Here is a 16,534-nt window from a genome sequence, read left to right on the forward strand (position 1 = left end):
GATGCAAAGTGTGTCTGTGTTTGTCCGTGTGTGGGTGTGCATCCGCATGAACATGGAAGGTACGTATGTGAAATGTCTTATTTTTACAACGTGCATGCTCTTACGTGAGTCAAAGTGCCGTCAGCTGATCTTGCATAACACATTACTCGGCCAGTTTTGATAAGAATGACATCAATGGCGCCTTAAGTGGGATGTGACTGGCACCGCCGTAGTGCTTTCTGTAGGAGGAAGGAGGTATTCTCCCACCTACTTGTATTATGTATGTATATATAATAATAGATTTCAGGGATGAGGGAAAAAAAACAAAACGATAGGACAGACTGACACATACTAAGTCAGGAGGGTGAGTCAGAAGAGGAAGGTTGGCTGTGTATGCGTGAATACTTTGTTTAATTAAAACTTAATCAATGCAAAATGACAATTCAAATTGTCCACAGGTATGAATGTCATTGTGAACTATTGTCTATACCATGGGTCTCAAACATGCGGCCCGTGGGCCAAATGTGGCCCGCAGGACACCAATTTGAGGCCCCCGCCTTGTTATGAAAGTTTAATGTTAGTGCGCCGCCGTGCAAGTTTGATATATGGATGCTGTATGGTATCATGTACCCAGAAAAAACTATTATGTTTGATTAATGTTCATGTTAAAGGTTAAATAACTGTTAATAGTTATCCTCCCTATCCGTGTGGAAGTGGTAAGTTTTTGGCTATTTAAGTTTAAAGGAAATAACTTGCTCGCTACCGTTTAGGTCGCTAGCTCTCTAGTTTGCGTAATGGTGATGCACTGGTACTGGTCATAGCTTTTAAATGGTTACTTAAGACCGGACAAGCAGTTTCAAGGATTTGCTTCAAAATAAACATTTTAGAATTTAAAAAGTTTTCCTTTTTCTGGCCTTTCATATTTAAAAGACATAATAAAATCACTTTTTTGCAGGAAAATTAACCCTAATTACTACATACTTAAAAGAAACGGAATATTTGCATCTCTATCTCCCTTTCCAATGGTGCTGTTGGTCTGAATGACTTAGCATTTTCCGATGCTTCACTGATCAATTTCCTCAGCTAAATGTGCATGAATTTACAGACGTCCATGCGTATCATTTCATCAATGCACTGTTCTACACTGTACGTGCAGAAATGCACCACTACTAAGAAACATCGGACCGACCGGAAACCTCAGAGGCCTCGGGCAAAAACAACACCATTAGCCATCTGGGCACCACCGCCATCAGTTAAAAGAGTAAATGTTCATAACCTTTAAAGTAAAAGGATATTATTGTAAAAAGGACGTTATATTATACATTTCTTGACAGAACTGATGAATGTGTTTTTATTTGTGTTTACATTACATTCATTCATTTTCTACAGATTATCGTCACGAGCGTCGCAGGGGTGCTGGAGCCTATCCCAGCTGTCTTGGGGCAAGAGGCGGGGTACACAGTGGACAGGTCGCCAGCCAATCACAGGGCACATATAGACAAACAACCATTCACACTCACATTCATACCTATGGACAATTTGGAGTAGCCAATTAACCTAGCATGTTTTTGGAATGTGGGAGGAAACCGGAATACCCGGAAAAAAACCCACGCATACACGGGGAGAACATGCAAACTCCACACAGAGATGGCCCAGGGTGGGATTGAACTCGGGTTTCCTAGCTGTGAAGTCCGTGTGCTAACCACTAGAGCGCCGTGCAGCCCCTGTTTACATTACAACAAAGTCATATATACACTATAAACGTGACACTTTTGGTTTTGCTCCCTCACTACACTTCAGATTGGCCTTTTATTGTGGCCAGCCTAAGACACACTGGAACAATAATAATAATAATAATGCATTCATTCATTTTCTACCGCTTATCCTCACGAGGGTCATGGGGGATGCTGGAGCCTATCCCAGCTGTCTTCGGGCGAGAGGCGGGGTACACCCTGGACTGGTGGCCTGCCAATCACAGGGCACGTATAGACAAACAACCATTCACACTCACATTCATACCTATGGACAATTTGGAGTCGCCAATTAACCTAGCATGTTTTTGGAATGTGGGAGGAAACCGGAATACCCGAAAAAAAAACATGCATGCACGAGGAGAACATGCAAACTCCACACAGAGATGGCCCAGGGTGGGATTGAACTTGGGTTTCCTAGCTGTGAGGTCTGTGTGCTAGCCACTAGACCACCGTGCAGCCCCTGTTTACGTTACAACAAAGTCATATACACACTATTAACGCAACACTTTTGGTTTTGCTCTCTCACTACACTTCAGATTGGCCTTTTATTGGGGCCAGCCTAAGACAATAAGGTACAATAATAATAATTCTAATGATAATAATAATAATTGTGAATGACACATTGATCTTGTATGGAGTACTGGCAAAATAACCTTATATGGCTCCTCAAACACTAGCAGAGAGATACGACGATAGTGGCGTCTCTCACAGTTAATCACACACACAAAGGACACACAACACTGTCATTTGTTATATAAACCTCAATAGACTTCATCCCATTAAGCAAAATTTAACCTCCGCCTTCAGTATACATGACAAGTGCAGTCTTTTAGTCTCCTGCCACCTCTGCTGCTCTTCTGTCTACAACGTGGTTGGTGTATGTGTTTTGGAAATGGAAGGCTCATAATGTGACAGTGTTTTGTGTGTGTGTGTGTGTGTGTGTGTGTGTGCATATGTGAGAGAGAGAGAGAGAGTCAAAGGGACAGGATAGCACGTGCCAGGCAGGCTGAGCTATTAGCAGGCCACTTGAGATGGGTTATGTAACAACGCTGTGGCTGCTGCAGTACCTGCTGGGCCTGCAGCCACTGTCCCTTTGCACACATAAAACACCAGCCAACACACACAATCACAATCAAGAGTACATGTTGAGTAACATGATACTATTCGACAACATAAGTTGGTCCCAAAGGAGTAGTATTAGTATTAGTAGCACTGCACGTGTGTGTTGTTATTTTCCATTTCATGAATGAACAGGTTCACAGGGAATCCTCACCCTCAAAAAAATTACTCTGACTGGAGAGGAAGGCGCACTTTTTTGGTTAAAGTCCTACGCTCCAGTTTTCATATGATTTGGTGTAAAAAAAATTTTTTGCCACTTCCACACGGATAGGGAGGATAACTATTAACAGTTATTTAACCTTTAACATGAACATTAATCAAACGTAATAATTTTTTTCTGGGTACATGATACCATACAGCAGGGGTCCCCAAACTTTTTCCTGTGAGGGCCACATAACTTTTCCCTGCTCTGATGGGGGGGCCGGGGTCAGTTTGTAGCACAAAATGTAACGATTGCATGGGTGTCTAAACATAAACATTTATTGTTTTCCAGAAAGCCACACAAAACCAAATATTAATAACCCTTTCCGGGATCTTCACGGGAAAAATAAGTCGGAAATAAATAATAACACTATTAATAAAATAAATAATACTAGGTTTTACCGCTTTTTCTTTGCATTGAACAAAAAAATAATCGTTTGTCCACTGCAGGTTAAATACCCTGCATTCCGAATCAATTTTTCTCTTACCTAATCTTTTCGCCATTGTTCCGCTCTATTTGACGGGGTGAGTCAAGGATTTTTTTTCTGGGAGGGGTATTTATCTGGTGTTGCTCAGGGGGCCGGACCAAAGGTGGAGGTGGGCCGGATCCGGCCCGCGGGCCGTAGTTTGGGGACCCCTGCCATACAGCATCCATATCAAACTTGCGCCGGCCGCACTAACATTAAACTTTCATATCAAGGCGGGGGGCCTCAAGCTAGTGTCCTGCGGGCCACATTTGGCCCGCGGGCCACGTGTTTGAGACCCCTGCATTGTAATGTGGGAGGAAACCGGAGTACCCGGAGAAAAACCCACGCATGCACGGGGAAAACATGCAAACTCCACACAGAGGTGGGCCAGGGTGGGATTGAACTCGGGTCTCCCCTCTGTGAGGTCTGTGTGCTAACCACTAGACCGCCGTGCAGCCCCTGTTTACATTACAACAAAGCCATATATACACTATAAACGCAACACTTTTGGTTTTGCTCTCTCACTACACTTCAGACTGGCCTTTTATTGGTGCCAGCCTAAGACACACTGGTAGTATGATCTTTGTCTACCACTAGCTAGCTAACCAGCTAACTACCATTCCCACTAGCGTCGGAACATGTGTCTTGGAATGTGGGAGGAAACCGGAGTACCCGGAGAAAAACCCACGCATGCACGGGGAAAACATGCAAACTCCACACAGAGGTGGGCCAGGGTGGGATTGAACTCGGGTCTCCTAGCTGTGAGGTCTGTGTGCTAACCACTAGACCACCGTGCAGCCCCTGTTTACGTCACAACAAAGCCATATATACACTATAAACGCAACACTTTTGGTTTTGCTCTTTCACTACACTTCAGACTGGCCTTTTATTGGTGCCAGCCTAAGACACACTGGTAGTATGATCTTTGTCTACCACTAGCTAGCTAACCAGCTAACTACCATTCCCACTAGCGTCGGAACATGTGTCTTGGAATGTGGGAGGAAACCGGAGTACCCGGAGAAAACCCACGCATGCACGGGGAGAACATGCAAACTCCACACAGAGGTGGGCCAGGGTGGGATTGAACTCGGGTCTCCTAGCTGTGAGGTCTGTGTGCTAACCACTAGACCGTCGTGCAGCCCCTGTTTACATTACAACAAAGCCATATATACACTATAAACGCAACACTTTTGGTTTTGCTCTTTCACTACACTTCAGACTGGCCTTTTATTGGTGCCAGCCTAAGACACACTGGTAGTATGATCTTTGTCTACCACGAGCTAGCTAACCAGCTAACTACCATTCCCACTAGCGTCGGAACATGTGTCTTGGAATGTGGGAGGAAACCGGAGTACCCGGAGAAAAACCCACGCATGCACGGGGAGAACATGCAAACTCCACACAGAGATGGCCCAGGGTGGGATTGAACTCGGGTCTCCTAGCTGTGAGGTCTGTGTGCTAACCACTAGACCGCCGTGCAGACCCTGTTTACATCACAACAAAGCCATATATACACTATAAACGCAACACTTTTGGTTTTGCTCTCTCACTACACTTCAGACTGACCTTTTATTGTGGCCAGGCTAAGAAACACAAGTACAATAATAATAATAATGCATTCATTCATTTTCTACCGATTATCCTCACAAGGGTGGATAGATGCTGGAGCCTATCCCAGCTGTCTTCAGACGAGAGGCGGGGTACACCCTGGACTGGTCGCCAGCCAATCACAGGGCACATATAGACAAACAAACTTGTGTCCTGCGGGCCACATTTGGGCCTCGGGCCGCGTGATTGAGACCCCTGCATTAAACCAATAGCGACACCTTTCGCTGCTACTGCATCCCTCACGTTCTGGTCTAGGTGTCAGTGCAGCAATTTGGAGCGCTAATGATAATAGAGCTAGACTGACTTTAATTGCTATTTAACCACATTCTAACCCAGAGGGCAAGGATCTCAGCAGAGTAAATACTACCTCAGCGCAGACACCGTGCTAACTCTATGCAGCCATGTTTAATTGCCGAAGAAGCGTATCATGCAAGTCATCCCACTAATGAAGGTGGAGAAAAGAAACACATCCCGAGTCAAGACCAGAGACCAGACCAAGTGAATTATTGCGAGTTCCTGATGTCACATCCCTTGCACAAGATTTCCCAGGAATATTGTATGCTTTAAGTGGGAAAGCTTACGGTATACTGACCTCGATCATCTGGGCGACATAGCTTTCTGGGCCGGTGTATTCAGTAGGATCTTTCACTCTCACCAGAACCAGGAAGTAAAGATAATGCCACATATTGTGCTCAGACTTGATGTGCTCTTCAAAGGACACTGTCTTGTTGTCAAATTTATCTCTTTCTAAACCTGAAAAATGATAAAAGATATTATTCAAACACTTTATTTAACTATATTATATTATTATTATTATTTTTTTGGACCACAAGAGTTATACACACCACAAATAAAACACGTCGTTTTAAGTATCTCCTCCTTTCTTTGTTTCTCGCTTCTTAAATCTGCAAAAGTGTCGATGATGACGCCGAAAATGAGGTTGAGGACAATAATGATGACGACAAAGAAGAAGAGCAGGTCGTAAACGACGCGGGCTGCAAACAGCGGCTCCTTGATGGTCCGTAATAACAAAAATTGCAAATTAGCTATGGAAAATAAATGATATTTTATAAAAGTTATTTAATGGTTTTCTGACCTCTTTGGAGGGTCTTCGAAGAATATCTCCGACACCGCCGCCATTTCGTAATCCTTGGTTTAACACTGTGATAATACACATGAGCAGAGTGTCGCACACCCTTTCGATTCCCTCGTTGTCATCTGTAAACACACATACACACACAATATATATAAGCAGTGCACCAAAACAGAAAAGTCTCAATGTTGTAAATAGTAAATAGCAGCTAGCTAGTAATGGCGTCATTGATATACTGTAACACAGTGATTTTTTTTTACATTGGAAAAATCTTGTGGCACACCACTAACCAAAAATGTTACAAAATGTCACCACAACCTCACACGTGCATCAAAAAGTCTATCTGAGGAACAAGGCAGGTGTTGCCACACGAACCAATATTACATTGCTCTGCCAGTCTTTACACCACAGACACTCGACAGTAGCCATGTTTTTACATGACCAGTTTTTCCTCTTTCCGAATGACCTTTTCGGGAAACAATGGTATCCATGGAAAGGAATATTCCAATCTCTTGTCTACATGCGCAGTGAAAATCAACCAGAATAGTCAATAGGGCATGCCCAGTAAAACATCAACATCACATGATACCGACTTCCTTGAGTTTTTCTTTCACTTGTTGGAATAACTCCGTATTGACAGTTTTTCGTCTATCCGGTCTTGAAATTTAGTTTGAATAAGATAAATAAGGGCGGCACGGTGGTCGAGTGGAGACCAGGGTTCGATTCCACCCTCGTCCATCTCTGTGTGGAGTTTGCGTGTTCTCCCCGTGGGTTTTCTCCGGGTACTCCGGCTTCCTCCCACATTCCAAAAACATGCTAGGTTAATTAGCGACTCCAAATTGTCCATAGGTATGAATGTGAGTGTGAATGGTTGTTTGTCTATATGTGCCCTGTGATTGGCTGGCGACCAGTCCAGGGTGTAGATGACAGCTGGGATAGGCTCCAGCACCCCCTTGCGACCCTCGCGAGGAAAAAGCGATAGAAAATGAATGAATGAATGAAGATAAATAAGATAAGTTAATAAATAAAATAAAAAAATAAGATAAATTTAAACAGTAAAAGATCAAATTAAATCTTGCTAATATTTTATAATTAAACTCAGGACATGTTTTATATAGATATATATTTTCTTTTTTAATAAAAATGCACTTGTGAATAGTAAGTAAAAGTATAGAAGGGTTTAGATTCTGTTCCACAGATGGCGCTAATGCACACGAAAGCTGCTTGCCAACCGCCAATAAACAACAGAAGAAGAAAAACACCACAAAGAAGAACGCAGTCTGACAACTTTCCGATTGAGCGGGTACAAGATACCTCAATCGGATTGGTTAAAAGGAATATTCCATCCCTGTTCAATTCTTTCCGTTTGAGCAAATAAACCAAACGCAATTGGAATATTTGGGTCCATATATACTATTGACATAATGGCTATATTGCATATTTGTAAATGATAATTAATGTGGGAAACTTACCCGCAACGGTTTTGTGTGAGGAAACAGAGCAGCTGTCTGCCATACATGATTCCTGCACCTTTGTCTTACCAAATAAACCTAAAAAAGACAACAAATAATTACATGATGAGCTGTTTTGACTGGGAAGCACAGTGGTAAAGTGGTGTAATGGATCAATGTCCGCGAATGGTTTCTCTTCATGTACTTTTTCCAAGTGAAGTACTTCTATAATACCTCATATTAATGCACTAGCAGTATAGACTGGTCATATATTTCATTCATTTTCTAACGCTTATCCTCATGAGGGTGCTGGAGCCTATCCCAGCTTTCATCTACACCCCGGACTGGTCGCCAGCCAATCACAAGGCACATATAGACAAACAACCATTCACACTCACATTCATACCTATGGACAATTTGGAGTCGCTAATTAACCTAGCATGTTTTTGGAATGTGGGAGGAAACCGGAGTACCCGGAGAAAACCCACGCATGCACGGGGAGAAATTGTTTGAACTCCTAGCTGTGAGGCCTGCGCGCTAACCACTCATTCACCGTGCAGCCTGGTATATGTAATTTTCTTATTAAATATATATACTATAAAGTATCGCCCAACCCCGACATGCAAACATTGAACAATTATAACTTTAACTTATGTTTTTCCGTAGTATGATCACTGTCTACCACTAGCTAGCTAACTAGCTAACTACCATTCCCACTAGCGTCGGAAAATGTGTCTTGGAATATGGGATTTAAACCGGAGTACCCGGAGAAAACCCACGCATGCACGAGGAGAACATGCAAACTCCACACAGAGATGGCCCAGGGTGGAATTGAACCCTGGTCTCCTAGCTGTGAGGTCTGCGTGCTAACCACTAGTGTGCCGTGCAGCCCCTGTTTACATTACAACAATGTCATATAAACACTATAAACGGTTTTGCTTCCTCACTACACTTCAGATTGGCCTTTTATTGGGGCCAGCCTAAGACACCATTACAATAATAATAATACTAATAATAATAATTGTGAATGACATTGATCTTGTATGGAGTACTGGCAAAATAACCTTCAAAGTGGGTAAAATTGTTGATTGGGATAAGGCTGGAATCTAGGTGGTTGGGGGGGGGTGGGACTAGATAAGTCTTGACTTCTTCGAATTCCCTTTCGAACATGTTTATGTTTATATGTACATAGGTATTTTTATTTATGTTGATTTATGGTTGGTTTGTTGTGTTTTGGATGATTTTCATGTTCGAAATAAAGAAGAAGGAAAAATCTGCCGGGTGGCACGGTGGTCTAGTGGTTAGCACGCAGACCTCACAGCTAGGAGACATGGGTTCAATTCCACCCTCGGACATCTCTGTGTGGAGTTTGCATGTTCTCCCCGTGCATGCGTGGGTTTTCTCCGGGTACTCCGGTTTTCCTCCCACATTCCAAAAACATGCTAGGTTAATTAGCGACTCCAAATTGTCCATAGGTATGAATGTGAGTGTGAATGGTTGTTTGTCTATATGTGCCCTGTGATTGGCTGGCCACCGCCTCTCGCTCGAAGACAGCTGGGATAGGCTCCCAGAAAATGAATGAATGAATGAATGAAAAATCTGCCAACGGGCATGCGGCCATATTGAAATGTTTTACCCCCCCATCCCAATGAACCGCCTCTATAGGTCCCATAAACCTGGTCATAAAACAGAAAAAAAATATTTTTTTTGTCTTTAACATTATGTTTTCTAATTCTAATCAGTGCTGGTAATTGGCAAGAAGAATATGATTATTATGTAAACCGAGCCAGCAGCTGCTGGGTGGGTGGGTGGGTGTGGAAGTGTTGCTTGAAAAAAGCCTGAACAAATCAATTGCACAGCAGCAAACGTCTGAGCAGCATCAGGGGAGGGGGGGCTGGATTTGAGGAAGTGGTCTTAGTTAGCGGACAAAAGATGGAGGTCACCGAGGAGGTTGTGGTGGGGTCCGTGGGGTCGGAGCTGTTAGGAAATAGCTGTATGGATACCGTTCCACCCCTTGGGCTTGATGAAGCTTTGCACCTCAGCTTCCCCCCCCCCTGAGCCAACCGCCAGAGAGCTGTGAGCGCCGCTGGTTACATAAGCCGTGTGTGTGTGTGTGTGTGTGTGTGTGTGTGTGTGTGTGGTCTGTTGAGCAGTACACAGGATGGCACGGCCACCAGGTTATGCAACAGGTGCACATGTGCTTGCTGGCTGTATCTCCTGACCGCGCGACGCTCCGAGCCACAGCTCATTAACACACCCACACTCTGCAGCGTTTTCACAACACGTTTGCGTACGTACGGTACTTTTGTACAAACGGTTATTTACTGGCCACTATTGTTCGAAAAAAAATACGGAAAATACTTATTTGATTTAATATATGTATAAATTATTTACAAGCTATTATGAGTCCATAGAGCTCATTTCATATTTTTCTCCAGGAAACTCACGCGGTGTAAGGTTGCACAGTATCTACAGCAGGGGTCTCAAACTCAATTTACCCGGGGGCCGCATCAGGTAAAAAATAAAAAAAATAATTAATTTTTTTTATAAAAAATAAAAAATAATAATAATAAATAATAATTAAAAAAATATATATATATATATTAAAAACAGAAAAAATAAATAAATAAAAAACTTCAATACTTCTGCTTCTGCTATACCCTCTACTTTTTCAGTGCTTTTGGTTCTCATTCAAAGCATAAATAAAACATAATAAACATTCAATTATTATAAATTATTATAAATTATGATAAATTCATTTTTATTTATTATTAAATTATTAAATAAATGTTTAATGTTAATTTTTATTTTTATAAAATAAATAAATAAGATGGAAAAATAAATAAGCAAATCAAAAAACGAATGAAACAAATTAACAAATTAATTGTTCTTTATTATTAAATTATTAAATAAACATTTAATGTTAATTTTTATTTTTCGACACAAAATAAGATGGAAAACTAAATAACCAAATCAAAAAAAACAAATGAAACAAATTAACAAATGAATTTTTCTTTATTATTAAATGATTAAATAAAGTTTCATGTTAATTTTTATTTTCCGACACAAAATAAGATGGAAAAATAAATAAGCAAATTAAAAAACAAATGAAACTAATTAATTTTTATTTATTATTAAATTATTGAATAAACGTTTAATGTTAATTTTTATTTTTCGACACAAAATAAGATGGAAAAATAAATAAGCAAATCAAAAAACAAATGAAACAAATGAACAAATTAATTGTTCTTTATTATTAAATGATTAAATAAACGTTTAATGTTAATTTTTTGACACAAAATAAGATGGAAAAATAAATAAGCAAATCAAAAAACAAATGAAACAAATGAACAAATCAATTTCTATTTATTATTAAATTATTAAATAAACGTTTAATGTTAATTTTTCGACACAAAATTAGATGGAAAAATAAATAAGCAAATCAAAAAACAAATGAAAGAAATTAAATGAATTTTTATTTATTATTAAATTATTAAATAAATGATAAATGTTAATTTTTCGACACAAAATTAGATGGAAAAATAAATAAGCAAATCAAAAAACAAATGAAAGAAATTAACAAATGAATTTTTATTTATTATTAAATTATGAAATAAATGATAAATGTTAATTTTTCGACACAAAATAAGATGGAAAAATAAATAAGCAAATCAAAAAACAAATTAAACATTCATTCATTCATTAAACAAATTAAACTTTCATATCAAGGCGGGGGCCTCAAACTTAGCGTCCCGCGGGCCGTGAGTTTGAGACCCCTGATCTACAGAGTCGGATATCCTGACAGAAAAGAGGGAGGCCGTTGTTTGAAAAGTGAAAATCAGTCATGAAAACTTTATATACATCAAAACATTTACATCCTATATTTTACTTCAAGTAACACTGCCATCGTGTGGTAGTAGTACTTATAAGTTAAGTGTCGAGTGATGGAATTCTGACCTGGTGCAGGGAGGCGGTCCACCTCCATGCGGAAGTCATCTTTGAGAAAAAGGAACCCAATGATGGAGAAGAAGTAAACCAGAAAGATGGCCAGAACAGCGGTCAGAATAATAGATCGTCCGTTCCTCGTCACGCTCTTAATCACATTAAGCAACGTTTCCTCTCTGATTACCAAGTCGAAGAGCTGTATGGGGACAATATCGTTGCTATGTTTATTATTTATTCAAGTTGAAATAAAAACAGCATTGATCAAAAAAAAGTCTTACGAGGAAGCTGTAGAAGAACTCATGCACGAAGAGGCCCAGAACACAGATGATTGCATAGCCGAGATGGTAGATGAACAGCATGTCCATCACAACTGCTTTGTAGCCACGGGTGAACGTGCCCTGGTTTCCGACAAAACTCACCAAAAAAATTAACTTGTTGAACAACTGGAAGAGAATAGAAAAACACGTTTAGAGGAAATAAGAGTACATCGGGAACCAACCACTTACGTTGAAGGTACCCAGCAGCAACAAAGCGGGACCGAGGCCGAGGGTGTAAATGGCACGCAGAATGAGGGACACCAGTAAGAAGAGGATGCCCCATGGTTTGGGTAGTACTGGTAGTAAAGTGATGGAAACCCAAAATGCTACCCACAGCAATATAGAGCATAATGGTGATAAGGTGCCTGGATGGAGAAATAAACAATGAAATAACACTCCATCAGTCAGTTATTCTTTGCAGAAACATAAACAAATAAAGTATAAAGTACAAAAATACAATATTAGACTTAGAATGCTCAATACATATACATACATATGTATAAAAAATGAAATATGAGCTCATATCTGCATCAGTGAGACTGTGCCATAGTATACGCTACAACAAGGGTGGGCAAACTACGGCCCGGGGGCCACCAAGCGTTTGAATCCGGCCCGCCGCTTTTTCCTCACAGGGTCGCGTTGGGTGCTGGAGCCTAACCCAGCTGTCTACCACACCCTGGACTGGTCGCCAGCCAATCACAGGGCACATATAGACAAACAACCATTCACACTCACATTCATACCTATGGACAATTTGGAGTCGCCAGAATGTTTTTGGAATGTGGGAGGAAACCGGAGTACCCGGAGAAAAACCCACGCATGCACGGGGGAGAACATGCAAACTCCACACAGAGATGGCCGAGGGTGCAATTGAACCCTGGTCTCCTAGCTGTGAGGTCTGCATGCTAACCACTAGACCGCCGTGCCGCCCCAGTTGCTTTCTAAATTTTCTACCGTTTATCCTCACAAGGGTCGCGGGGTGTGCTGGAGCCTATGCCAACTGTCTTCTACACCCTGGATTGGTCGCCAGCCAATCACAGGGCACATATAGACAAACAACCATTCACACTCACATTCATACCTATGGACAATTTGGAGTCGACAATTAACCTAGCATGTTTTTGGAATGTGGGAGGAAACCGGAGAAAAACCCACGCATGCACGGGGGAGAACATGCAAACTCCACACAGAGATGGCCGAGGGTGGAATTGAACCCTGGTCTCCTAGCTGTGAGGTCTGCGCGCTAACCACTCGACCACCGTGCCGCCCAGTTGTTAATTGAAATGGAAATAAAATGTGAAATAATATTTACTTCATTATATTTCTCACCTTCATCTCCATCATCACCAAATGGGTAGAATACGGCCACACAGACATTGAGCAGGCAGGCCAGGTAGAAGGAGATACTCCCCCAATGAGAGATGTGGCGTGAGAACCAGAAAAGAGCCTTATTTTCTACACCGATAAAACAGGAAGCATTAATTGCATGAATATGCAAAAGGAAGTGGTATTATTTTGTAGCCATAATAAAAAAAAAATGTCCACAGTGGCAAAAAATAACCGTTCAGCTTCTAACAAAACTATTATTGAGTGATTTACAGTAGAAATGAAAGACTCACTTCGGATCTTCTTCTGCCAACTCATCTCATTGTAGAGGTTATCAAACTGCTGGAAGAAGTCATTGACCTTGCTGCCCTGGTCATCTCTCTCAGTGGTGGTGAACACACGTACTTTGGACTCCTGGGTGAGGTACTCGCAGATGTTTGGGACCGGGAATACAATTTGCTCCATAGTGCGGTCGTGACGCACAATCTGAGGAAATCGAACAAATTTTGTGATTTGGTTTTTTTTTTTGTAGATTCGGAGAATAAAAAAAAAAAATGGAATAATACTGACCTCAATCTGAGCTGTATGGTTGGCGTAGTAGTGAAGGGCATCGTCTTTGTCATTGTCTGGATCCAACCCTGATCCAGGTCCTAATGCTGATCCCGGCCTCAGACTCTGTTGAAGGATCTTATTGTGTCGAGCCAGCTGGGATGCAAGAAAAACATTTGTTTCAGATATATGTTGTCCATCAGGGACCAATTGATAATTATATCAGAAAAAGACCATGATTTGATCATCCACAACTCGGTACTATAATGGCCTCCTGAAGTGACAAGCCATACCTGTTCTCACCTAGTGATTATTTCTTAAGCATTTCTTCAAGTACCAGATGGAGGAGTAGTATTTAATAAGCTTTGCTTCTTCCTACTCCTTTTGGACATGTGGAACTGTGTACTTTTACAATCAGTAACTGTTACATTTGTTCACTTCCTGCTTTCCTAATATAGTTAAAAAATATATAATATTTTTTTATATATAAATATATATAAATATTTTATAATAATTTTATATTTTCTTCTCCACTAATTTCAGATCAACATTCACAATAAACAGGTTATAACATCCAATACTTCTCGACAAAAGAGGAGAAATATGATCCCAAGGAAGAACTACATTTGAAACACTTATATGCTAGGACTATGTTAAAAAGCCATAGCATTTCAGTATGTGGAATCAAACTATGGAATGGATTGAGTAAGACCCTCAAACAATGCACAACGATGAGCCAATTCAAGAAACAATACAAGCAGTTGATGTTTGCTAAATACAAGGATGAAGAGTCTTGAACCAGTCATGATGTGCTATATATATATCACTATATTGACACTTACTATGGTACCCATTATGTCATTGGATGGTCATATCACCTCCTACTTCGGTACGTGAGAAAAAAAAAAAAAAAAATTATTTAAAAAAAAATATATTAGGAAAGCAGGAAGTGAACAAATGTAAGTTACAACAGTACAAATGTCGAATACAAAAATATGTGACAAAAATAAAAAAAATTAACTATATTAGGAAAGCAGGAAGTGAACAAATTAAAAATAAAAAAAATTATAAAATTTAAGAAAATAATAAAAAAAAACTTAAATTATATTAAAAAGGCAGGAAGTGAACAAATGTAACAGTTACTGATTGTAAAAGTACCAGATGGAGGGGTAGGAATTAAACTATATTAGGAAAGCAGGAAGTGAACAAATGTAACAGTTACTGATTGTAAAAGTACCAGATGGAGGGGTAGGATTTAATAAGCTTTGCTTCTTCCTACTCCTTTTGGACATGTGGAACTGTGAACTGATTATGTGATGCACTCAATTGTAATCTGATGCATGTTCAAATGAAATAAAACCATTACCATTACCATAACATATGGATTAGTTCCTACTATAAGTCACACTTTTTTTCATAGGTTGGCTGTTCCTGCGACTTATACTCCAGAGCGACTTAAAAATGAAAAAACTGTTTATGTTACATAAACATTGGACACATTTTCTGTTTATGTTTATATTTTGTGTAGCTGAATAACCATTGTGTTAGCATATCTTACACCTATTTAGACTGTTCTTTATTCTTTTATTGTTAGAACTTGCCTTCCAAAAGGACGTAATGTCGGTTTTGGTCAAGTAGTTTGTAAAATAAATTACAAAAAATGCGACTTATGTATGTTTTTTTTCTACCTAATTATGCATTTTTGGCCTTGAGCGACTTATACTCGGGAGTGACTTATAGTGCAGAAAATACAGTACTCTATTCACAAGGAATATTATATTGTTTAGGTGAACTAAGGTGAACTAAGTCACCAGGAAAATAGACTCAACCTGCCTTCTCCAACTAACAGCCAACAGACAAAGACAACATTCAAATAACCAAAAAACATTTCTTCACTGTCTGGGAACTGCTGAAAAATGTAGAAATATTCCTTGTCACACTCAAAAAGCTAAACATTGAAGAAAAACTCAATGGAGACAAAGATGTCCTACTACCTGGTGGGCCAGGATGTAGATGTTATGTCCAACATCCAGTGGTTTGATGTGGTCTAGAGCACCGTCCCCGTCCTCTTCGCTTTCCAGAGCCTGAGAATAGGCCTCCTTCATGACGTCCACCTGAGAAACAATCAGTTAAATTTTACAATGGGGAAAAATTTACATTTTTAAGCTTTTAAGATGATAATAATAATAATAAGGGATTCAAAATGGAGTAAGCAATTTATTGCCAACAACCATTAACCTGAAATAGGCTGGTCATCAGCTGATCAAAAGACTACAACCTTTAAAGCAAAAATGTAAATTCAATGTCATTTTATCAGGTATATGAGTTTCAGATTGTGCAGGGGCGTCAAACTGCAGGTGGCTACATTGCAAGGGGCATCCCTCATGACTGTTTTGCTTTATTCTATTCTATTTTAGGTGTGGTCTTAAGACCTAAGACCTAAGACTTAAGATTTGAGTGTAATGGTTGTTTGCAATAAATTGCTTACTCAAAATGTTTTTCTAATTCTCACTTCCTGTTGCTTTTCTTCTTCTTTCTCTTTGGGATTTTCCCTTCAGGGGTCGCCACAGCAAATCAACCACCTCCATCCAACCCCGTCTTCCGCATACCAACTACCCTCATGTCTTCCTTCACTACATCCACAAACCTCCTCTTTGGTTTCCACTCCATCGCCTACCTGGCAACTCTAAACGCAGCATCCTTCTACCAATATATTAACTATCTC

General features: G+C 40.1%; 1 protein-coding gene across 2 annotated transcripts in view; it reads right to left on the minus strand.

Annotated features, from left to right (window-relative positions):
- The window catches only part of itpr2 (inositol 1,4,5-trisphosphate receptor, type 2), an 84,505-nt gene that overhangs the window by 7,527 nt on the left and 60,444 nt on the right, over positions 1–16,534 (minus strand). Inside the window, exons 45-55 of one of the 2 annotated variants that reach the window (XM_058074843.2) lie at positions 15,804–15,923; positions 13,831–13,965; positions 13,554–13,746; positions 13,264–13,389; positions 12,124–12,299; positions 11,896–12,060; positions 11,630–11,813; positions 7,694–7,771; positions 6,225–6,346; positions 5,974–6,139; positions 5,721–5,881 (exon numbers count right to left, since the gene is read on the minus strand). In XM_058074843.2, the coding sequence (XP_057930826.2) occupies positions 5,721–5,881; positions 5,974–6,139; positions 6,225–6,346; positions 7,694–7,771; positions 11,630–11,813; positions 11,896–12,060; positions 12,124–12,299; positions 13,264–13,389; positions 13,554–13,746; positions 13,831–13,965; positions 15,804–15,923 (1,626 nt within the window). The remainder of the gene's footprint in view (positions 1–5,720; positions 5,882–5,973; positions 6,140–6,224; positions 6,347–7,693; positions 7,772–11,629; positions 11,814–11,895; positions 12,061–12,123; positions 12,300–13,263; positions 13,390–13,553; positions 13,747–13,830; positions 13,966–15,803; positions 15,924–16,534) is intronic. The other variant, XM_058074846.2, reaches the window with a different exon arrangement.

Source organism: Doryrhamphus excisus, linkage group LG1, assembly GCF_037039965.1.
Source record: "Doryrhamphus excisus strain RoL-2023G ecotype Guam linkage group LG1, RoL_Dexc_Guam_v1.1, whole genome shotgun sequence".
Classification (NCBI taxonomy): Eukaryota; Metazoa; Chordata; class Actinopteri; order Syngnathiformes; family Syngnathidae; genus Doryrhamphus; species Doryrhamphus excisus.